General features: G+C 42.6%; 1 protein-coding gene across 1 annotated transcript in view; it reads right to left on the bottom strand.

Annotated features, from left to right (window-relative positions):
• The window catches only part of dock1 (dedicator of cytokinesis 1), a 149884-nt gene that overhangs the window by 20757 nt on the left and 103744 nt on the right, over nucleotides 1-25383 (bottom strand). The window contains exons 30-40 of the mRNA XM_076093943.1: nucleotides 16640-16718; nucleotides 15797-15897; nucleotides 10743-10801; nucleotides 10003-10151; nucleotides 8834-8919; nucleotides 8368-8524; nucleotides 7629-7669; nucleotides 7145-7235; nucleotides 4956-5075; nucleotides 3518-3607; nucleotides 2681-2785 (exon numbers count right to left, since the gene is read on the bottom strand). Coding sequence (XP_075950058.1) covers nucleotides 2681-2785; nucleotides 3518-3607; nucleotides 4956-5075; nucleotides 7145-7235; nucleotides 7629-7669; nucleotides 8368-8524; nucleotides 8834-8919; nucleotides 10003-10151; nucleotides 10743-10801; nucleotides 15797-15897; nucleotides 16640-16718 — 1078 coding nt within the window. The remainder of the gene's footprint in view (nucleotides 1-2680; nucleotides 2786-3517; nucleotides 3608-4955; nucleotides 5076-7144; nucleotides 7236-7628; nucleotides 7670-8367; nucleotides 8525-8833; nucleotides 8920-10002; nucleotides 10152-10742; nucleotides 10802-15796; nucleotides 15898-16639; nucleotides 16719-25383) is intronic.

Raw genomic sequence — 25383 nt, 5'->3', positions numbered from 1 at the left:
ACACGCAGACTGGATGTAAAATGAGAGGATTAATTGTCGAGTCTTTGAAATACTGAGAACACCTTTAATGTGTCTGAAAGCTGACGGAAACTGAGGGTTTTTATAACACAAATACAAGAGAAGCTTTTCAGTCGTTGTTTTAAAGGTATCGTACTTTCAAGGTTGAAATGACGACTTACGATAAATAAGATAAGTGCATGTCTTTACAATGTTTGTTTTGTAAGTAGCAGAAGAATATAAACTTTAAATTAATTGTACCGGTCAACGGAAACAAAACAAACACTGGGTTTTAATACAGAACTGCATGAGAAGAAAGTAGATAAGTGGGATCAATGGCTGCAGATCTAAACAAATGACATGATCATTTTATAATTAGCAAATACCCTTGTGTCTAAACGCGTTAACAACTAATAAATCATAAGCCGCTGAATCAAGCACCCTTGCATATAATCAATTCTTAAGAGGGGTGAATACAAAATGCCTTTATCAGAGTATTGATTCTCTCACATAATTGACTTTTCCCTAAGGACACCGCGACGCTGCAACACAAACACCAATATGGGGGGGTGAAACGAGAACCCTCCACACTATATTCATCTTAATAAGTAACCCTCACTTGAACCCTTTAAGCCTAAGTACTCACGCAGAAATATTTCAACATCATTATGAAACATATCGAGAAGGGCATGCACACATAGAGCCCTTACAGCAGGACAACGTAAGAGCCATAATGCAAGAGCACTGATTCGCTCTGTGTCGGGAGAACATGTGATGTGTAATATTAACCAGCTTGGGTATCTGAGACCAGCTTGTGCACTACCTTGATTCCACTGTAGCATAAAGAATGCTACAATTTAAAAAGAAGAAAACAATGCGCAGGTAAATTAATCGCAGACTCCTTTTGGCAAAGACAACCCGGCCCTGGTTGTTTCAGGTAAGATCCAACTGCCTCCAAAATAAATAAAAAAGCAGAGCGAAAAGAGAGCTCAAAGCTGTCCTTTGACGGCTGTCTAAATAGCCAGTTAGATTAGAGCAGTGCAGCTTGCCCCGTCTGTAATGGAGTTTCTGCCCTGCCAGATGAAAGGGGTTAGGAGATCGGAGAGCACACGAACGACCGTTGTGAAATGGCTGTTGTTCGTAATAGAATGAAAAGGGCATATGATCAGGGTCGTTCTCGAGACTCGACTTTACCGATATCGTATTCTGTGAGGACTTTTTGTGCCACTTTGTGCGTCGCTTTTGTGTAAAACAACACATTCGGTGGCAAGACGACAGCCTGAACACAGCTGTAACGGGATATATTAAAAGCGAACAAACCCTCACCACTGCCATTTATTTCTTATAGACAAGATGTGGGGGAAAAAAAGCACATGAAACACACTGCGACTCAGCGACACACAGAGAAATGCCTACATCAATTTAATTTGCTGTTCAAATAAAAAACGGATCTGTGGACAGAGCAGGACACCCTTCACCAACAGAGAGCAAAGAGGTCCGATATGCACACAGTAGCACCTTAGACACCGGAAAGAGCCGGTGAGGAGTTATCAAACACCTGTTGAACGCATACTAAATTTGTGATAAGTTGTGATCACATTGGCGCAAGGCCAGCCAGGACGTTTAAAGAGGAAATACACATCAGTTCAGGTTTAGCGGCCAAGTATACTTAGAAGGGGTTCTAAATATTCAGTTCCAGTGTTCATATTCATAATGATTAATGGCCAACTAATGGTGGTCATTTGAGAGATCAGGATGGCTTCCACTGAACAGACTCACCACTTCCAAGAAGTTTCAAAGTAAAGCTCCAACTGGCGCAGGTCTGAATGATTTGGGCTTACAGCCCATGATGCGGCAGCAGCGCCCCCCCTAAAGCAATTTACAATGTGACCATTTCACTTCCTTTCACCTTGTAGCGCGCGCAAGGCTTTTGTTGTGCAGGCCGTGATGGGGGAACTTGTGATGCAGGCCACGCTCACGGTGCGGAGAAAAGGCTGTTCAGGTGACGGAATTAAAGGCAGCGTTTGCAGCGTGATCAGCCTTTTGATCGGGCAAACGAAGGCAGGGGTGTTTCTTGTGGTCTGACCTCAACAGTCTTAATAGCTATGTCCTGCACTGGTGGATGATGGGGGAGTTTTTAGGATTGACCAACTGACCAAGAAACAGAGTGACTCATATAGCACATGCTAGAAACAGGTAGATATTAGATACGTATGAAGAAGACAGGCTAAAAGAGGTAGGAGACAGAGACTATGAACGAGAGAGGACGAGACTAGGAGAGAGAAACAGATTCTTAATTCTTAATTCACAGCTCTCAGCCTTTTTCCCAATAGACCCCGCTTTTCCTCATCCGTCCAGCACATTATTCTGGATCCTCTCTATAGTCCACACATGCAACAGCTGCTTACGATTCAGTTTGTTTTCTGCGAGTGAGTAAGTGAACCGTAAGTGAAAAGCAGACTAGGTGGGATGTTTAACAAGCGAGTCCCCGCCAAAACCACCAAAGACCTGTGGGAGCGAGACGTGTGAAACACAAACGTATTGACGGCTGAGGCTGAGAACTAAGCAAGCCCTGGTAAACCTATTGATCATCTGTTCTGACAAGTGGCTCCCTCACGGCGTGCTACGAGCCATGTGCCGGGTGCTGAGAGCTGCGGGGGACGTGTGTTTTGCGAGTACTCACGCGTAGGAAGGAGGGGAAGCCCATGCCGCAATAGCCGACGGCAAAGTAGTCCGATTTGGGCCGGATGACCTTCACTATGTTCTCATAGAACTGGGCTTGCTTCCGCTGTTGGGAGATACAATGGAAAGATTTTACTGTCATGAAAACACTGAGGCTTTCACTTCTCTTTGATCCTTATCGGCGATTCTCATGGTACACTTTCTATGACGCCCATGTCTAGAATGCATTATAAACATACTTATATGCGTAATCATCTGCTCTATAATTATAGTTGTAGGTACCCATAAATATTCATAATGCTTTATAACAATAACTATAACACATTTCATGAGGTTGAGTATCATGATACTTCATAATTGCTGGTTTCTGACTGTTTAAGGATGATACGACTTTAAGTGGTCGTGAAAAAATGTCATTACGCTAGAACACAAAAAACCTTGAAGCAAACAAGATCTCTTCACATTATCATGCATTACAACACTGATTAAAATGCATCGTAACACTGATCATAATGCTATAAGCGAGTAACATAACTAAAATGATTTATTGACAGGACGTCAAGTGTTACAAATTTTACAAATTGGTGATGAATTGTGTGTCATCTCTCTTTTATGTTGTTGCTGCCTATCAGGACACGAACACTCCTGGAAAAGAGATGTTAGTCTCAATGAGGCTTTCCTGGTTAAATAAAAGCACATCACAGTCCTCTTTCTCCCTCTTAAAAGCACAGCTCAATGTGCTCCAAATGTATCACTTTTGAGTGTGAATAGTCCCTATACTGAAATGTATAGGGACTATTAATTGTTTTAAAGTTAAACAAAAAATAATATTTCTTACCAAGGATGCACTGAGCTGCTCAAAGTCAAACATTTCATTCTCGTACTGTTCAGCCAGCTCCTTTCCCAAAATGATTGCCTCCTCCCACATCTATTGGACACACACACACACACACACACACACACACACACACACACACACACACACACACACACACACACACACACACACACACACACACACACACACACACACACACACACACACACAGAGAGAGAGACAGTTAGTAAATTAATTCATTATCAAGATTCAAGCTGAATAAAACTAATTATCTCTTCCAGGCAATGGTATTCAAAAAAATTTTTTTGAAAATAAATAAATGTGAATTATTTGATTTCATGAATTATGTCAATATTGTTCACTTTCTTTGATCTAAAACTCAAATGCCATCCTCTTCGGGGAAGCAAAATTCCCACAGTGATGCATTTCCCATTGAGACTCATCCAATGCAGTGGAGTGGTGTCACAGATAGATGGGCGCCACTCAAACATGTTGAAGGGCTTCTAACTGGCTTCCCGACTAGATGAGGCTGAACTGATCTGGGCCAGGCTGGAGGCGGACCGAGTCCAGACTGCTGCTCAGATCAGCCTGCCATCAGTGAGAGTGGTGGCGTCACCATCTGGGACTGCTTTCTGGATGACTCCCGTTGATGTATTCCTACAGCCACTGTAACACTTCCTGATCACTCTGGTGTGTTTGTGTGTGTGTTTAGCCAACGCTTTTTTTCAATATGTTGTCTCCCTGGCAGTATCCTGCTGAGTGACAGTTGGCTAGTGAACCCTGAGTGGCGGCTGCACCGCCAGCACTGATGCCACACGGACAGCCTCTTGACATCATCTCTGAGAAGCTCTGGCTGCAGTCCTGCAGACCCATTTCAGGCTTAGCTTACAGGCTGAAAACAAAAAAACGTTTTCTCTCCTCTGGAGCCAAATATGAAGAATGCAGAAGTATAGCACAGTACACAAGCAGGACACATTCTCAATCTGAGGTACATATGAACGGCCTGCTCTCTTTAGTCACAATACAGTGGTATCGCAGAGATGGTACTCAAGTACCTCACTGATGTGGAATGACGGAAAATGAGAAAGCGGGCGGGAAGAGTAGGAAAAACAAAAAAAAAGGAAAAAAAAAAAGGTTTCATGAAAGGTAGAGTAGGGGACAACACAAAAGAGCCACATTAATGCTTGTGTGGTCTGATATGCGCCTTCGTCCACAAGAGCATCAGCTAAAAGAAGAGGATTATTTGCAATCCCCGTTCTGTAGAAAAGGAATACGAAACCTCCATTCAGCGACTCTTTTTCAAAACCTGCCTTCTTATGCCAGAAGAGGTATTTAACAGAGATGACAGCATCTAAAAATAGCATACTCAGAGTCCACGATTTATCATGATTATGACCACTCTTCTGCACGTGTGTGTGTGTGTGTGTGTGTGTCTCACCTTGCCCTTGTCAAAGTAATTGATAATCTGCTGGTAGAGCTGGTCCTTAAGTTGTCCTTGCGTGCTGGCCTGGTGGCCATCTCTCTGGGTCAGGTGGGCTGCGCATTGCTCGTCTGACCACTACAGAGGACAAGTTAGCGCCGGGGTTAACACTGGGCAATACAATTCAGAGCAAAAGGAGAACAATAAATCAATCACTGAGTTATAGCCAATGCAAATGGGTGAGATTGCACTCTTGACGGGGCAAAAGGGAAACTTGAGACATGGGCAATGAAACGTGTGTCGGCGGCTCAGAGAGAGCATAAGTGCAACACATTGCTCTCTGTGGCTAATAATCGCTGTAATAGTATTTATTACAACCCCAAATAGTCCACCTGTAGGTAAGCCTACTGGAAGCCAGCAGAGAAGAGCATCACTTATGCTTTTGTTTACAATAAACATCAGATACAATTGAGTCATGCCGCAGTGTAATCTTATTCATTACAAATTTTGCTTGATTTTTGTAAAGAATGGTGGACAAGGAAGAGTGATGCTAGGAAAAAACAAGATTGCGGGGTATCCTTTTGTGCTGACCGTGTACTCCATCATGCATCAGCATGGAGAATAATGAGCTTTCTGACAAGCTAGAACAAGCTTGGCTAACAGGGAGATGGACAATCTGATTGGCCTTCGTGTCGAGGAACCATAATCCTGTGTGTGCTGCCAGGACCGATTCATTACCAGCCAGTTTTAATTGGTGTCGTGAGTAACCTGAGGAGTTAAGATCTCTGTGAAAACCGGACCAAAGTTTTGTAAGCAGGGCCAAATTTGAATAGCAAAGCCAAGGAATTTGCATAGCCGGTGCTGGAGATGGGTGAAAAAGTAATTGCTCTGCACATTGTTGCTGTGGCATGAACGGGGATGCTGGGAGGCTTTGGATCAGGTTATTGATTCTTTTACAGCTGAACTGCGGCATTTACAGGGAAGGAAGGATCTGAGTTTATTCATGGATGGCTGGTGACCCTGCATCGACTGAACTAAACTGCTGATGCATCTCTGACAAAACACAAAGGGCCATAAATTCATCAACCATTATTATACGATACTGCTGCAGGGACTCTACTGGAGGTCTAATTAATACTACAGGAGCCAGTTTTACTATACAACCGCTGGTGGATGCACAATTATTCATCCATTCTCATTTGAGCTCGTTAACACAAAGGGAGGACAAAGATGACACAGGACAGCTTATTGGAGAAGAAAGGATTTATCCAGACTTCGTTGGAACAAAATTAACCAATTTCCAACAATATAATAGCGAGCCCCTCCTCTGAAAGGTATGATCAGGAATGCCACAGCTGCTGAGAGATGAGCAGAATTAAAATGATAATAACAAAAACAACTCCTGCATGCTACTGTGACTGCTCAGCGAGGAAAATGCGATTCAGTCACAGCCTGCTCTCCCCTGTCGGGACCCGTACAAAGGCTGATGCAGCCAGCTATTTATGCAAATACAGATGAGATGTGCAACCATTTTGGATAAAAGGCAGAGAGGAACAACTCAAAATTCAGGGTATACCAAACCCCAACTGGGAAAAGACTGTGTGCGGATGTGATATATTTTTGGCAAAGATAAAACCTTTCAGAGGCCTAAAGCAGGCCTACATAGACAAAAAGGTGTGATCTTAAAAAGAAATGCTTGGTGATAGCTTGTAAATATGTATGCATCTAATTTAAGATATCATTGCACTAAGACGTGTGGTGGAAACCTGCCCCAGTTTCCACCTTAAACGTGATTTATAGTTGAGGATTCTGTTTTCAGATGACAAAGAGGACAGTAAAAGCACACCGTTATCTTCAAGCACCTCAGGCGGCTGCTGTGTTATCCTCTGCTTTAAACTATGTCGTAGCTTTTTCTACAGGAAAGATCAGATACTAGCCGTGATTTGCATCGACGACGCAAGGTGAAAAAGACGCTGCTCGGCAAGTCTGCCCTCTTAGTAGCCATCTCATGCCATGGTGGGATTAAAGGGATGTGGCCTTATCTCTCTAAATCCTGTACACATTCAAATTCACAAATACACACCTGTTTAATGCCTGAGGTTAAACGCCTGATAGCTTAGCAGTGTGCTTGGGTTTTGTTTGAATTTTCTTTTTTTTACGAGAGCGTGCTTCTGCAATCATTTGCTGTTGATATTGTGCCTGTGTACCTTGAGCAGTTTGGCGTGTAGCAGCAGAGTGTAGGCAGCCTCGGTGTAGTTGTCGCACTCTTTGTGGAGGTCACACAGCTTGTACAGGTACCTGGCAGGGAAAAAAGCAATGATTTATGGGTCATGTCTGAGCGGGCCTCACACACTCAAACGATAGGAAGTTAACTCCGCTTGACAGCCTGATTTACCTCAAATAAAGCTCGACAGAAAGATGGAAAACTACAACAGGTGAGGTTGTGGAGATGGCCATGCATTTTAACAAAAACTAATATTTTATTCTGGATCTCTGGGGAGAAAAGGGCCATAATGTACAGAAATAAGTCTTTGGCAAGTAAAAATGTAACTTAACTGAACGTCACAGCCCTGAGCCTCATAATGTACTGTATGTGAAGTACTACAGTGGTGTTTGAAAAACTGCTTCAAAAGGATTAAATGCCTAGAAATTTGAACATGCTTAACAGGCACAAGGCTGGATATGACTTACCTGATGTACATCTCTTCTCTGTCTATCTCCTTGTAAAAGTTCTACGGGAAGAAAAGAGACCATTCAAATGGAGCTTAAAAGGGTTCATGGACTTCTAGTTACAACAATGGTTTAGTGTATCATGCTTACATTGCAAAACTCTTGAAATACCTCGACCATAGATAATTTTTTAATCTTTTTAAAAGAATAATTTGGCAATGTGACAACTCAATTTAGTAAAATATGGATAAATAACAATGGCCTCGCTTTCAGCAGGAAGACACAAAGTATTCACGAAAGACAAGTGAGTTGGCTGACATCGGTGTCCCACCGCTCTACGGGCTGAAAACGGAAACTTACATTTTTTACGCGACCTGGCACAGCTGAGAGAACATGACTCAGCCAAATGCAGGCTGGGCCCATAGGCCTGTAGTCTTTTCAATGCCAGCAGTCACGTGAGACCCAAAATTGACATTTCAGTGCTCCAAGATGAAATGTCACTTCACAGAGGAGAGGCGTTTCAGGTGAGCTGCTCTCCGATAACATCTTAACTGTGACATGTGGTCGTTATTGTTTCTTTTGTGTGGCTAGTCGCACGTCATTATGGTCACGTTATTGACAATAGTAACCTATGAACAATGCCTAGGTGTTGATAACATCGATCTTGTTGATAACTATTGTTATAGTGATATATACACACATGTCACATCATTACTGAGAATGTGTGTATTCAGGAACTGAGAAAAAGAAACCATCTTACGAGCACGTTGACAGTGCAGCTCATGCGGTTTTCTTTGTTCTCGTCGTGCATGATGGTCCTGTAGTCCAGCAACCTCTCCAGCAGACGAACCACCAGAGTGACGAAGTTCTCGCCCGTCTTGGCCAAGTACGTGTGCTTCCTGCAGTGCTCCAGTAAACTGCCGTGGTTGTGGAAGAAGAGAAGCCAGGGGCAGGGAGGAAAAGAAATGTGAGGCATGAATAAGATGTTCGACAGATTAAAACTGTCAGACTTTTTGCAGCTTTCAGGGAAACAATTTTTTTTTTTTTTCTTTGCACATTAAAGCAGAGTTAGCATCCGACTGTGAAGCAAATATCACAGTGGCAAGCTGTGATAGCCGTGTGATCATCAGCACACTGTGATTATTTTGAGGAGTGCCATGTTGCAATTAGCATTACCTAACTTGTGAGAGGCTCGGGCGTAATCCTGCCCATTAATCAGCACTTACATTTTCTGAAAGAGAACTTTGTACTGCTCGTCTCCGCGGCCCCCCTCCACCTCGTGATCCAGCTTGGTGATGATCTCGTTCTCAAACTGCAATTAGACAGAGCAGGCGTAAATAATCAGTGTAGCTAATTTTTCAATTCATTAACGCCATCTCCCTGTCTCACTCTCTCTCCCTGCATCGAGGCTCGGCTGAGGGGATCTGCGCTCCCACTTTAATCGTCCAGCTGGTCGTGAGCCGGTATCTTCTGATCATTATTCTCTTAACTTATAATTATGTGTATAAATTTGGTTAGAAGACAGAACTCTGCTGCATCATGAGACACATCCCCTTTGCTTTTGCTCTGTTTGTTGCTGTAGCCTCTGACGGTGACGCATGGACCCCATTTCTCTGATATTTGTATGTAGCAGCTGTATTAAAAAAAAGAAAATTGGTTTTATTGTGCTGAAACAAACCAATTTTCACTGACTTCTTTATTTGCTCGTGTGTTGGCCACAAATACAGAAGAGAAGAGGAAAGTGCAGCCAAGTAAGAAAAGATATAAATGCTGCTCTGTGTTAAGCCCCGGATTTACAACAAACGCAGACAAGGAGGGAGACCCAGGGAAGGAAATATTACTGGCTTACATCCTAAGAAAAGGTGAGGCCAATGTGAAATTGATTTCAGTAAAGGTAAAGAATGAAAAGTGGCATTCACCTCCAATGTGCCAGATCCTGAGTGACACTCTGACTTAATTAGCAGCGCTCTGGTTAAACCACCACGGTCTTACACAGGCCTACACTGCAAGGGCCAGCAGAGACATGAAGCCATTGTGCTGTTTTTCAGTTTGATACAAGTACAATAAGCATCACATACTTTGGGCGCCCACATAAACATCACAAAGCTGAAAACTGCCTGAGACATCTTATGGCTGAACAGCTGTAGCCAAACGGATTTCCTCAAGCAGAAAGGCTTAATTTTGCACTGTAACGGGAACATAACGTTAAGTTCCACTTACCATAGCTGTTGATAATCGGAGCAAAACAAAATGAGATTTGCAGAACAGCAGCTTATGGCTATTGAACCTTTTTTTTTTTTTTTCGGTTTTAGAGTTTACTCCTCAGATTCCCACAACTTTTCATAAAGTGATTTTATTACACTCCTGTTGTTTTGTCATGTTTCAGAGGACGCACCCGCTGGAAGCTGCATGTGAAGTGGAACTCGCACTGCATCATGTCAAAGAAGATGGGGATGGTGGCCTTTCGCAACTCGATCTCAGGAACTAGCGTCATCTCCAGGATAGGACCGACCATCTCTGGAATAAATTTTATCTTGTGGGGCCCTAAGAGAGGGAAAAAAGACATTTACATATAGATGCACAGTGTAGTATACACAACTCAAAACACAACCTGTTGATCCTAACATGACAGTAATCCTTAGTGTGCTATGGTTTTGAAATTAGAGGTTCCAAACGAATAAAAAAAATCTGGCTCCCCATGTCCATCAAGTCTCCCATCAAAATTGTCCATGACAATCCTGCGGTAAATAACGTCAACACCTCAGGTAAACAATAGCAAGAGGCTCATTTAAAAAAACAGTGAATGAGTCAATCTAATCTGGTGTAACGCTTTAATTAAGGGATCAGATGGTGTAGGTTACAATGAGCAGACTGTAAGGGAGGCACAGGTGCCCGAATCTAACACCACCATTTTATTCCGTTGAGAGTTGACTGCCGAGTCTCTCTAATCACACAACATGAAGCTAATTAAAACGCTCGTCTATATTTAGCTGCTGTTCTCTGTTGAGTTGAATCGCAAGATGGCGAAAGTACTTTGCAAGTAATCATAAACATCTTTATCAGTGAATTCATACAGAAAAATAACACATTTACAAATGAAACTGAACAATATTGACAGAATATTGGTAAAGTTACCTAGATTGTACCACATGTCCCTGATTTCAAAGCCAATTTGTCTTCTCATGTCCTGGTACCTGAAACAAAAACAGGATCAAATGTTACGCAGGCTACGGTCAAATCATGGAAGATAAGATTACTTAGGGATCATCTAATTTAGAGAACGGCTTACTGTGCAAAGTAAACGCAATATATAGCATTTGCTGACAGTTTTAACTGCCTAATGTAATGTAATATATATGAATGGCAGTGTCATTGTCCAGCTGTGGCGCAGCTGCTAGAACCAGTAAGATCTGTCATCATTTTATCCTATTAGACATTTGTTAAATCGTCATAATTGGCATATTAATTATTGGGTTATGGCCAAAACGTGTCTTGTGAGTTCAAAAGGACATTTGACCACCAAATACATATCAGTTTAACCTCGAGTCCACGTCAACGTTTGTGCCAAATTTGTGCCAAGTATGTGTATTCTGCACATACACATGACGGCAGTCAGCAGGCTGTCAACTGTGGTCTGTCTTCAGAGGATAGAAGACAGAAGACAGAAGACATGGGGCAAACTGTTTGATCAGACAGTCTTTGTTTGTAAAGATCTTTGAGGTCGACTCGAAGTGTCGACAGCCCTTATATATAAAAACAAAGATTTGCAAAAGAAGTTGGAAGGATAGCTCCCGTCCTGACGTCTTGTCTAGCTTTTGCAAACCAGGGCCGATAAGCTGATCAGCCATGTCTAGGTCATGAACCTATCTCTCCATGGCAGCCCGTCTCCGTGCCTGCCACACACAGGCCCAGGTCACAGAAAGGACAGACGGGGGAAAGACAGACAGGGAATAATGGAGAGACTTAACGGGAGTGGAAACAACGAGCAGTGAGGCAGAAAGTGAGACCAGTTCTGTGAAAACGATCACATATATGAAACTAAAGTAATGGATTTAGTTCTTTGAAAACAGATTGGACAATGGATAAGAAAAGGGAGTAAGATCAAGCCTGAAATTGTTTTAAGATCAAGAATATAGGGGACACAATGGCGATAACAGTCGTGAGAGAGCTATTTCTGACTGTTCATACCGTGATTCCACTGGTCTGGTGTAGCACGCTTTAGCCGCACCATTGCATGCTGAGAAGTAATCAGATGCATTTTCACTGCTGGCTCACCGTTGGGGAATAACTGCACTGAACCGCGATATTGTGGTTCTGTTTTGAAGCCGTGCCCGACCATCGCAGTGTCTGTCCTCAACCCGAGCCACGTGGTGGTGTGGCTGATCAGACAGCTGGCGTGTTACCCACTGTTCTACAATATGTTTAAACATTGAGATTAAAATGTCAAACAGAGCCTGACAGAGAATTACAGATCCCCATTTAATGCAGGGTAATGTGGAAAAATTGATGTTTTTAGTTGGTTGAAACTATCTCAAAAGTTAGCCAACTGGTTTCAGATTAAACAGCCTCTCTTTGTGCAGTTCTAGAGAACTTTGTATTTAAAAAAAAAAAAAGTGCAACCCAATGTTGAAAACAGTCGAAAGCTAAAACTAAGTACCGTCCACCGACCGGAGCATGCCTTCTTATCTTACAGCTAAACTGTACTCTATGTTTCTGAAAACATTTGAGGCCCGCAATGGGCGATGCAGTAACAGAGTCTTGATGTATATTTGATCAGCGCTGCCTAAATTGACAGTTTGACAGGAGTTCACTAGCTTTATGAACTGTGATTGACAGCTGTGTTAAGAGACTCCTCGGCTCCGATTTGTTGTCGTCTTCAGGCACGGTGGAATCTCACAAATCCCATTAGGGGCACTAGGAGGAGGCAGAGGAACCTGACTTCATCACAGACTATATATATGTCTCATGTACTACTGTCACAATTTACTGAGCAAATATGACAAAAAGTATTTTTTATAAAAGCTACCAATAGCAGCTTTCAGGTGTGCATGAATACAAGAGTATGGTAAAAATATAACATAAGTGAAAGTCTTATCGTAATGCATCTGCAACACAATAAATCAATTATCTGACAGCACTCCGAGTGGCATTTAAAGCAAGATTTGGTGTCCGAATCATCGATAGCTTTTTCTTCCCTCGCGTCCCGTGTCCTGTCCAGCTGGTGGGGCTGCAGGCGCCTGCATTGACATCCCACTGAGTGACTGATGGAGGCCCCTCTGTCTCCTCGTACTAGCACGCTGATGGCATGACACCGTGGCATGACATTGCAGCGAAGCAGAAAGATGAGAGTTTGAGGTCTAAGCGTGACGCTTCTCCTGACCTCCAGTGAATATACGTCCAAAGCCTCGAATCACACATTGTGACATTTCGGAGCACCCCATGGCCCTGATGGAATTCTGAAACCCAATTGATTGTTTTTTGCCAATACTATACAAAGACACAGCAATGTATTTTGACAGAGGGGAGAAGAGCATTCAAAGAATCCTTAACAAAGACTCTGGCTGAGTCAAAACACTTTACAGCATTTAGCCGTCAAAGGGAGGAGTGTTGCCCAAGGATTGATCTTCAAGCGGAGTGTTTGCAAGATGATGAAGTATAAAAAAAGACGCCCACCTCTAGAAATGACTGTACAGCTGAATTATGTATTACATCTTAGACTGTCTTAGACTCATCCACACTTTGCAATTCGAGAGTGTCTTCTCATTTATTCCTGCGCACCCCTGTGTATATGATTGATCTCATAGCACGCATGCGAGCCAGCGGAAGCGGGCAGCTTTGTGTCGCTACATACGGGCGTGCTCAGGAGACATCGTGGCCTCATCTGAGCCGAGGCAGACGCAGGGTGCCTGTTCTGTCACACCTCTGCAGGCGGCGAGACAGGCTGCTATGACTGTCGTCTGTCAGGACCTACAACACATACCTGTCAGCTACGGGGAGGAAAAGCTCTCGGAGAGATTGACTAGCAATAGCAGAGGGAGAATAGAGGTGAGCAGTGAGGGGATCCGGGGTTCTCGGCGGGCTGGCGCTGCATAATGCCACCGGGTCAGAGGGCAAGAGCGAGATTGTGAGGAGTAAAGAGGAAATCTTCATGGAGGCAAGAGGTGATGTGAAACACAAGAGATAGAGGACAGAAAATAGAGACAGACGTGGCAGGTAGAGCAAGAGAGAAGAAAAGTGATTGACAAGCAGTGGCCTGGAAAAACAGATGAGATCAAAGCCTGAAGCAAAGCAAGTGTGAGACAGTCACAAAAGCTGACAATGTGACACTCCCTCTACTCATCACTCATATCACGACAATGACATTGCTGCATGCTCATTTATCCAGCTCCCTATGTGTATGTGTGGCTGCATTCACTGGCCAGAGCCTTTTTATGTACATGAACTGATAAAGGAAAATTACCGTTATCAAAATTTTGATCTCATTGTTGTGGTTGATTTTGTCTCCTTTGTGAATACCAGAAATATCAAGTGTCGCAATATTATGTTTTGCGATATCGATTCTTAAAAACACTTGATTTTTTTATAATAGTTTACGTGCAAAGATGAACTCAGTCAATGCATTATTGCATTTGCAAAGACACGGGCCCTCCCAGTGGAACGTGATCTCTCAAAGATGTTGGATGTTACAGCGGCTGGGATAAATGCAAATGCCATTGTTTTGAAAAAAAGAAAACTTTTAAGAAATATAGTGTTGTGTTCTTTATACTATGACAGTTTTGTTGCTTACGGTGTCGCAGTATGCTGAATCTTAACCGCTGTATCGTGATACAAAGCCCTCCTGGGAAGACAGCAACATGGCGGCACACAGATGCATTTATCCATCTATTCGGGCCATGCAGTACATGTCTGTAAAGACATGTTAGCCTGTCAGTAGAGGAAACGAGGATCACGCAGACTCCAGTAATGGACCAGAACTTCACAAACAGCACTGGGAGACATGTATGACGCAGGAGCAAAGCCGATGCTAAAAGAGCTAAAGAGCCACGCTCCACACAACTCTGATTTCACCCCTCTGTTCTCTGCTCCCACAGCAAGGCATAATAATTGGCATTGGAGGCAGGACTGACAGCTCATGCACCAGCACACAGGAAGACGGGATGTAGCGACGAAGAGGTAAAAGAGAGAAGGTGGGTAGTAGGTGGAGGGAGACAAACACAGAGAAGGAGAGGGGGTGGGTAGAGGTAGAAAGAGAGAGAGAAATTGGCAAACCCTTTATAATACCCTCTTGGGTTTCTCTGGGAGCTACCTGGTTGTACTTGAATGACATATTTGGGAATGTCAAATAAACAGCCTGGAAATAGCGATGGCAGACATTATCCCTTTTTCTGTGCTTCCGCCAGGAATGGCAGTTTTTTTTGTATGCGAAATAGCTGCAAATAGCTGTTTCTTTCCAAGGAAGGCTGACAAGTGGAGAAAGGCAGGGTGGGGGTGGTTGGGAACGTCTTGTTTGCTGTGTTCGGCTGTTTGTGTGGGAGCTTATCAGGTCCGATAATAAAGCACTGGCCAACGAGGAGCCTCTCTGTCAGGCTCAGGCGCAGTGTGATGAATGCTTTAGTGACAACAGCTCCTCCAAATGAAGATGAGAGCCAATATGGTCCACGTCTGCCCAGAAAGCATTTTACACGTTTGGCTGCATTACCAGACTCTATGAGAAATACTAATGTAGATGAATGGCTATTTGTAGATGCAGGCAGCGGGAAACGAAACCGCTCACTGAAGGGTTAGGTTTTCAGAAGCGATTTTAGGATGTAAAACTTTGAGGATTGAAAACTTCCACCATTTGAAACTGTGCGCTGGGACATCAAATGCTCTCTACTTTATCTGTTGCTGGTATAACAAGGAATACAAAGCACGGAGGAGATGCTTTGATAAAGAACCAAATACCTGTATCCTACATTTCAAGTGATTCCCAACTTTGACGCGCTCTCGATAACCCCTGGAGTTACTATGAGGCTGTTCTGCTTTGTTCAGAAGGGCGAACAAGTAGAGCAGCCTCCACCGGAGCCATGGTGCGTTGGGTATCCCTGTGAGCCTCCGCGTGGATGAATTATATAAAGCCAGCCCAAGCTGCAGAGGGAGCTTGGGCTGTGTTGGTGTGCGATGCGGAGGCCCTGTGGACTCGTACTCACTTGTGGAAGATCTTGGCTCTTTTGTCGCTTGAGAAGTTCTCCAGCTGCAGTGACTCCTGGGTGAGGAAGGCTACAGCCAGGTGAAAGTAGTTGTTCCACAGCTGACCCGCACAAAGACAGGCGGAGAGAGCGCGGTGTTAAAAGAATTAGCACACACTCTATCAGACAATCACAGCAGCAAAAGGGAGTGCTATAATAGCCACCTGTTCTCACTGCAAAAAGTCCATTCATGCATGTAGAATAAGTCTCTTCAGGATGAGTTTTCAGAGCATATAGATAAATACATGACTGTTTAAGCTACAATAGTAAACGTGTGAATAAATCCATCTTTTACAGAGATGTAGTTTTAAGTAAAGAACACCAAACACATTATTCATACACCATAAGGAGAGATCCAGGTGCTATAAGTCCCATTAATAATCCTTGAAGGTTTTAACAGCAGTGTAGTTGGGGACAACATTAACTTTCTTCCATGTGTCAGACGTTGGAAAAAGCAAGCAGAAAAAGTTGCTCTTTTCTAGGGGGAGCAGGTTAAGATATTCTGAAATGCACGTCAAATTGCCGGCCATTACACAGTAATTGATGTTCCTGCGCCACAATTTTTATGTCTACTGCCTTCAGATTTATTTATTTTTTTCCTCTTTTCAGAGGATCCAACAATGCTGCATCTGGAACATTAAAAGCAGCCTCTGTGGGAAACGGCAGTGAAGCGATGACGTGAAAAATGCCATCCAAACCTTTTGCAAAGCTGCTGGTAATAGTACTTAACATGACTAAGAGGACATTGTCTCCGGGAGACGGGGAGGGTTGCTATCAAGGACTTTGAAAAGGTTCAGCTCTTACCTGTAGCTCAAAGTTGGTTTGATCCAGAAATTTCTTGTTCAACACTGCTGCATACTGATTAATGGCCCGCAGGAACACTCTGGAAAGATAAGAGGAAAGTGTTTGGATCTAGTCTTCATAATAATTAAACACATTTTTTCCACCTTAAATGTGAAGTTTATTAAAGCATTCTTTCATTGAGTTTTTGATCTTTGGTCTTGTTAATCATGAATCGCTGCTCATGTATAATTTCTCAGCGCTGTGGAACACAATGCTCTTGATAAAATACGGAGAGAAACATTTTTTCGAGGGAGAGGCAACAAAAACGACTTGGTTAAGGTTGGGGAAAGATTATGATTGCACGCTATACCACACCAAATAAATGATGCTACTTCCTGCATTGTGTTTACATGGTATACTTCAGAAACTCCCAATATGAACTCATTAATTGGTAGACTGCACAGTAGTTTTAAAGCTGTAGCCAGACATGACGAGAGTGTTTCAGCGCTGTGAGAACAGAGGTGAAACACGGAGGTACAGAAGGGGCTCAAAAGCACTCCCGAAAAAGATGCAATGAGCAGATCTTAATGAGAACACTGTCTGATGGGTTAATCCACTCTGATGTTGCAGAATTAAATGTTAATAACTTAAGTGGCATGAAGCTTTTAGAGGGGAATTATGATTGCTACTTACAGAGTCAGAGGCCCATCCGCTATTTAACTTCATTCCCTGGCGGAACCAGCCATACAACCATGTGTGTACTAATCTCCAAGAATTACCCACAGAGGGAAAAAAAAACAGCCTTATCATGAGTGGAGGAGAATAAATGTTAAGCACAGCGTATTCTTTATTTAAGGAACACTCCGGGGTCTTGTGGTCTCTCAGTCGTAGCTCCTATTTCAGTTGGTGTGAGCATTTTCCACACAACTGCTAATCAATAAACAAACTGCAACAAATGATTGACCAAGGCAGCACACTAAGATACATCAGGATGTGCCATAAACCCAGAAATGGCAAGGTGAAACAAGGACATTTTGTTATGCCACTTGAGTGGATCGCATCAGGGTTTCATAAGCGGACAATGCCGCGACATGAAGATGTTACGCTGCATGTAATGGACACTGGCAGGTGTCATGACTCAAGGTAAAGCGTCACTCCAACTGGGCCTCGCTGTGGGAAATCAGCAAATCCTCAAACATCATCTTGGAGTCTCTTACTTTATGTTTCAGCATGGCAATAAGCCACCTGAGCTCACTGGGAGGTTTAAATGTCATTGGCGCAGAGAGAGAGAGCGATGGGGTTTCCCTCAGCGACACGTCCAACTGACCTTGAACAGGAATAACCACCACTGTTGAGATGGCAACACTGTGGGATCTGCGGTATTTTTAAAGCTATGCAATATTCATGCACCACATTTATCTCTATTGCTGACTAAATGCTACCTGGGACCGATGTGTGATACATTTTAAGAGTCATCTTAATTATTAGCTGGAAAGGTTAACTGTCGTCGAACACCTTTGGATAAGCCATTAGAAGTCCATTTCTCTGGCTCTCTGACCTCAGAGTGGGGGAGACCCCACCCCCACCCCCTGTTTCCTAAGCACTCAGACAGCCTATTACCACCATCCTGTCTGCATGAGCACAGGCTCCCCCTCCGCACACCTCACTCAATTTTCTGCAGCTGTGAACATGTCAATAAAGTTGATACGCCCAACACTGGACTAATGCTAAAATGTGTTTCCATCTGCTGCACCTGTGGGCTGAGAAATATTACTGCTCAATATGTGCGGCTCATTATTTTCAGTTTTTGAATTGCAAAATAATTTTTTTAAAAAAGGGCAATTAATTGTTTGTTTGGAATATTTAAAAAAAACAAAAAAACAGGTACTATTTGCTTAGGGATGCTCAGAACAGATGCTCAGTTACATTGGCCAGTGTTAAAGGCCGCATTGATACGAAGTGGAGATTCAGGTTCTTACGAATTGTTTAATTTGGATTTTAGCTTTAGTCTGCAATTTTTCTTTTAAAGTTAACAGCATTTGTCTGTTACAATTGTTTTGCTTTTACAACCTCCGCTGCAGGACCACTGATCAACACTGCTATTGGCTACAGTATATCTGGTGCAAAAAAAAATGTATTGTGCATTGCCTCCGTCACATAAACTATAAAACAAAATTAAGAAATACAAAATATTTGATTAAAAAAAAAAATCAACAATACAATAATCCATTCAATTGCCAGAGGCTACTTTATAGGTTAAGGGTGAGATGGGTCTAACTGAACTCATTTATAATCCCCGAATATCTGACATTACCAAGGTAGCACACAGCTCTCACTGCTGGCTCACACAGTAGAGAAAAGAGCGAGATCAATTCACAGCTTCTGGCTGAATATGACTCAACAGGCAAAAAGCATCTGTAATCAACCACTTCTGCTCGATCACCCTTTTACAGCAGCGGCACTCCTTCAAGGTTCCACTACAATTGGTTGATGATGCGGGTAGATCGCTGCTCTGCAGTATCTTTACACTGACGCGAGATGCTTTCCATAAACATGTTTTACGAGTGCGTCTCTGTGACGTTGCAGTTCACACGACAATGTGAACTGCGTTACCTGGAAGCCTATTAGAAGACATTAAAATGGGCTTTAACGAACAGACAGGACAGTTCCTCTGTGAGCACATCCTGCCATTAATTAAAGTGAAAAACTTAATGAGGCGGATGAAAATAGAATATACTCTCCCTCACAGTGGGCTCCGACTAAGAGACTCCAAAAAAGGCCATTTCAAACAAGATTAAAGGCATCCAAGGATCATGTTCCGAAACTTTGGAATATATCTTTTCAATGTGGGCTAAAAAGTGTAACATTTTAAAGTTGTGGCCCTTAAATAAACGCGATTTAACTAACAAAAGCTCTGCTCCGTCTGTATTTGAGTTAGTCCACTCCAGGAGGGATTATTCAGAAAAAGATGTAATTACATGTACAGTCTATAATTAATTGCCATATTGATTTCAGGGAGTGTTCTTTGCACAGACAGAGCGAGAGGAGTGTGAATCAGGACTGTCTGCATAGTTCACATTAACTGCATGTAATACAGTCTGCGGTGCCACTGCTCTTTTAAGCTTGCATTATTAACAAAGCCAAATGACAAAAAGGAAGATGCTCGGCTGCCTTGCAACATCTGTGACGGCTGGTCATGATGCTGCAGAGACGGGGAGGGGAGGGAACATAAGATGCAGAGGGAGAGGCGATGACAAAACACTTCTTTATAACTCCATTACAACTACAAGCAAAATGCTAATGACTGGGAAATGTTAGCTGCTACTATAAATGTAATCAAAGACTTATCCAACGAGTTGAGTGTTTGCTTTACACCTTCAGCTAAGACATCAAGTGCAGTCTAGAAATGTGTGATTCCTGAAAACAGCCTGCCCCGATACTTCCGTTTTTTTTCACCTGAAGTTCAGCAGGGAAATCAAAGTAGTTCTAATCATCGCCGGAAATCACAGGCTTCCCTGTTTTCTGCTAAAGGAGACAAAAACACGACTTGGAGATCCTTTAGCTTTTTTTAATTAGGCAGTGCAAGAGCAGCTCCTCCACATTAGAGCCGTTCTGGTGCCGTATACACATGGCATCATTATGATGAATATGTCCCATCAAACTGTCACTGTCAGAAAAATCACCCCGTTACCGCTGATTGATGGCTGCACATTTACATTTGGGCACAGACAAGAGAGGATTTGCTTTTCATACCCCGTGTTGCTTTTACATTCGACTTAAGTCAGCTCATCCTTCCTGCAGCTGAGGCACACACAGAACTCTGTCGGATGATGTGCACCACACACACACACCTAGCATATATGCTAATGAGAAGTTATCAGCAGATCATACTTGCTAATTGAGTTCAGAGAGCATCCCCGATAATGATCACCATCTATTTGCATACTATTGCTGTAATAGCTGGCGTATCTGCCTGTGCTCACAGATAAGGCAAGGTCAAAAACCTGCATTATCAGACCAATTTATTGAATTAGTTTACCTTCATTTCAGACACCTGCCCTAAAATCTAATTGATTTATCTGGCAACATACTGTATTTTCAAGCCAATTCAATCAAACTATTGATACAGTTTATTATCAGTGCACTTAATGACTAAGTTACCGACAGACCCAGAACACCCTCAGAAGAATTTTGCTGCATTTTTTTGTGGAGAAAACTGAACTGATGACAGATGCCAAGTAAAAGATAACTTTAGATACCATTTTTGTGGGTTGGGGTAGAATGTGTATGTGGGACTGTATAAAAAATGACAGTGGAAAAGATATGATTTCTGACCGACCCCCACAGCCCAGTGAGGGCCCATCTGTCATGAGCCTGCTCTGAAAAAAAAAAAAAACAGCCGCTATCACTTTGACTTGGCAGCACCAGGCTGTGTGATGTCAGTGTCAGAGCTGAAGAGCGCTAGCTTCCGCCAGCCTACAAACACAGAGATGTAACAATGACAGCAAAAGGCTGCTTTTCATCTAGGCCAAAAGTTTCTGACGAGGTGACCGGATTACTAATGAGGCAACACGGGCTGATTCAGACAGAATACTCCAAATACTAGGTGAGCAAGAAAACTCCCACTTTTTGCCCCGGAGTCACAGTGTTGACAAAGTTCACATTGAGGAACGGATGAATCACAAAGCAATTAAAACAGAATCTAACGATTTCCTTGATGTGCCTGGAGAAAAACTACATCGAAGGATAAAAGCATTTGGACTTTTTTTTCCACACAAGACATTTAAGAGGAAAAATGTTCACACTAACATTCTTTTGACATAACCAAGCTCAGGCTACACTGTAGCTATTGCTATGAAAATAAATGCATTATTATTTGTTTGTAACCCACGCAATAAATTCCTATGTAATCTATGCAAATGTGAGCCAGGAAAGGCGACGTAGTATGAAGAAAAATAAGGTCCATGTAGGGAGGAGGTCGCGGTGGATGGGTGGGTCCAAAAACACCGGACTTCCTTCCAGGAGATCACTGTTCGTGTCCCGTGTGAAACCAGAAATCAACATTGATTTCTTACATACCTTACGCTATTTCTGTAGTTCTTTTAACCCAAACCACAATCTTTTCCTTAACCTAACCAGGTAGTTTTGTTGCCTGAACACCGCAGGCTTACGCAGGCGCACTGATCGATCTTGTTGCCGGACATTCGTAGGAAAAAGCACAAAAAAATAACAAAATAACTTCATACTTGAATGAGGATACATAGCCATAATTCATACATATTCATTCATACATTGAAGTGTGCCTCGATGTTGATTTTTATTTAAATTAAACACACATCAGTCCTGAAATGGGGGCATTTGGTTTCGACAAACTGTTGATCTAAAGACAGAAGTAATTGGGCTATCAAAGTAAAAGGAGCATTCAGTGAGTTTTACAGCAAACATGTCCGTTATGTTCGGAGAGGAGGGACAGAAATGAGCTAAAAGCATATTCACTGGGTCTCAAATGAAAAGAAAAATGTAATTTCACCAGCACAAAAAAAAGAAAGAAAAAAAAAGTCAGGGTCATCTTAAAAAAGGTAGAAGAGAGGTGAAGAGAGTAAATTACTGCACAAATTTGAGGTACGTAACTTACATTTTGATCTTTTATGCTACTAGTTCTCTGCATTTTATAGAGAAACTGTCCTTCGTCATCCATAGTTATTGGCTACTTTGCAGATTGAGATTTGACTTTACATACAACACAATCATCATATAAACTGTGATGCACACTGAACACTTCCAGTTGACGGATAGTTTCCCAACACAGTAAGCCACCCTTGCTGCTGCTCCGGTGCACTGCACTCCATGGGCAAAACAATATTACTCACTTATCGTCAAGCAGATACGCACACACACATATAGTGACAGACATGGACACATGCTCCAGGTAGTCCACAGTGAGTAGTCTGTGAAGGTAGGTGTGTTTGGCATTTAAATCAAAGCCCTGTTGAGGTTAACCTACACTGGCATGCTGGTGAACAAATACCCATAGATACAGCAGCAGCTGGTGATCAGCGCAGCATGCAGCAATACGTCACAAACCATGTTTCACGACCCTCCCATGGTTCCTCTGTAAAGCGCCGTCTTAATCTCATTATTGCAGAATTACCACTCAAAGCACACAGAGAGACAGAGAGGGACTAGAACTGTCACCGCATCAACAAACCAGCATCGTAGGAGAGCCATTTAAAAGGCCAGGCTGTTCTTTGTAGCTCACAATGCCAAAAAAAAAAGGCTTTTGATGAACACTGGCAGTGTGCATTAAATGAGTGTGCACAGATCATTTGGGAGGCTTATTGTCAAACAGCTGCATAGAGTATGTCCTCTTTAATCTTTACTGGACCGCTACCTGCCCCATTTTAAAGGTCCAATTCACTAAAGACATTACGCTGATGATATTACAGCGCAAACACGGCCAAAAAGTTTTCCACTTATTTATTTTTTATTCATTTTCTTCTCATGCAATTTTAAAAAATGATGGAGGGGAGCGTTATTCATTTATTTTTCATGACACAACTGTCATCTCTGTCACTGCATTCCCAAAATAAATGAGTTTGAGCAGAGCACGGCGATGCCTTCGCCTGACTACAATCACCGCTTCCACGATCACTAAAAAGTCTTAGCGTGACACGATGCGCTTTAGTTACCGCCAACTCTCCGATGCTAATCATTTGACTGTAACTGCGTGTGGCTATTAGCACTGATCTTTGTGTATTGGACTGTTTTGGCTATTGGGCTCATTTGGATAGAAAGGTGGGGTTTTCTTTGCAGCAAATTGATGTATGTTACCTATTTCAAATAGGTGCTAATACCACAGGAGTACCGCGATGCTATTTGCCTGGAAGCACATCTAGGGGTGCATTTCACCCTTTGCGGGTGCTTTGAGAATTAAACGTTTTATTTTTGTCTTATTCGTGCAGACGAATCAGTTTATATGACACTACTGACTAAAACATGTTTCATGCTTTATTTTTATGTGACGCCTCGTTGAAGTTCCCTAATGGAGCTTGAAAGGATTTCAAGAATCTTGCAATTTTTTGGGACCCACAGCACCATGCAACTTGTCTGAAAGCAACTATAAGTAGAGTTGCGAGGCTCTCAACTGGCATTCCTCCTCAACAGCACAGTAAGTAGTATGTCATACAGCAACAGTATGTCAAATCAGATACCCACAAAGCCCCACAGGCGCTATTTCTTTAAATCTTGGTGGGTGGTGGGTTGTACGGGGGCAAACAGGATCACAACATCATTGGCAGTTTTTTCACTCTCCGCGAGTCCTACTTCCTTCCTGCCTTCCAGAGCTGCCCTCCAGGTCATGGATTAGTCATGGTGAGAACACCAAACGGCAGCCAGCCAGCCTCAGAAACCCTCTCCTAATGAGTCTGTGAGGGACTGATGGCATGGGTTATCGAGTTAAAGAGCTGCTTCTTCAGCTCGTCTGGGCTTTCATCTTTTCATCTGCCACACTGGGCTCTCTGAGAACTCCCCCATTCATCTCTCGATCTCCCATTCTTACACGTAATTAACATCTCGGTGAGAAACTTTTGGCGTCATTTGGGGAAATGAGCTGACTTCGAGAAGGTCATCTGACGTTAACTCAAGTCTAATGCATGAAGAGTTGATCACATGTCCTAATGATCCTGCAAGGCACGAAAAACACGTGTTATGTATTCTTTTGCATGCCGATCAAAGACGAAAGTAATACAATCACTGCAAGAAAACAGCTGTTCAGTTTATCTGCAAATAATGTCTGAATAACACAGTGAATTATAACTTGTTTTATTACTTGATTTTAAAGATAAAAGTATATATATATATATATATATAGCAATATTTTACTGGATCTGTTAACTGCCCTTTTGTTGTTGTTGAGTAATTTAAGCCGTTAGTGTTAAGCTTTGGACTGGGAGAATTAAATACTCAACACTCAATCACTAAATACCACAAATTGCAATTGATCATTAACAGAATTTTGACTCAATCTGTTAATAAAAGTAATTTGGTAGCTGCAACAGCTGTTCAAATGCTTCGCCTTACGACTGGAAGGAAGAAAAACATTGGCAATGAACTCCATTCAGATTGATGATGATGACAGCACTGAGTATGCAGTGATTCAGCACATCTCGGGATATAAGGTTGAGGAACACAGGGCTCTCGAAGAGTTTACTATGCAGATCTGCAAGGAAGCACATTTAGCTGACTGTACAGAGCAGCCAGCAGCTGTTGTCTGGTTAAAACTGTGATGCAATGTTTTTCGTCTCTGGGAGAAAACCGACAGTAACTATAGCGCTTAAGCAAATTCCAACTTGTGCTAATTCAGTAAGCGCTCTTTAACAAAAATCAAGGTTTACCTACAGGGCACTAGTACCTCTAAAAAGGCAAGAAGGAATTCCCATTGAGTGTCATATCCACTTTCCTGAAGCTGAAGAGGAGCTTTAAATGCTAATTATTTTCTTACAAGGAGCATTCATGTTTAATCCCATTGTTTCATTTTACTGTAAATCTGAAACAAAGATGGCCAACATGCTTTAAAATGTGAGCAACATCTAGGTCTCTTGGATAACGGCAGACAAGCCAAGAGTGGGGCCTCGAGGTCAGGATCGTCACAGTCAATTCTGTGTGTAACGACCCGAGTAACCTAAGTGAGAATGCTTGTGTCTTTGGAAGACAAGTGTGAGTCCATCTCTTACTGCCGGTTAGCTGTCACCATTAAGCCATGGTCA

This window comes from Anarhichas minor, unplaced genomic scaffold (genome assembly GCF_050575085.1).
Source record: "Anarhichas minor isolate MPS153535 unplaced genomic scaffold, ASM5057508v1 ptg000017l, whole genome shotgun sequence".
Lineage (NCBI taxonomy): Eukaryota > Metazoa > Chordata > Actinopteri > Perciformes > Anarhichadidae > Anarhichas > Anarhichas minor.
Note: the sequence above shows the minus strand (reverse complement) of the source record. Positions and strands in the feature narration are given on the sequence as shown.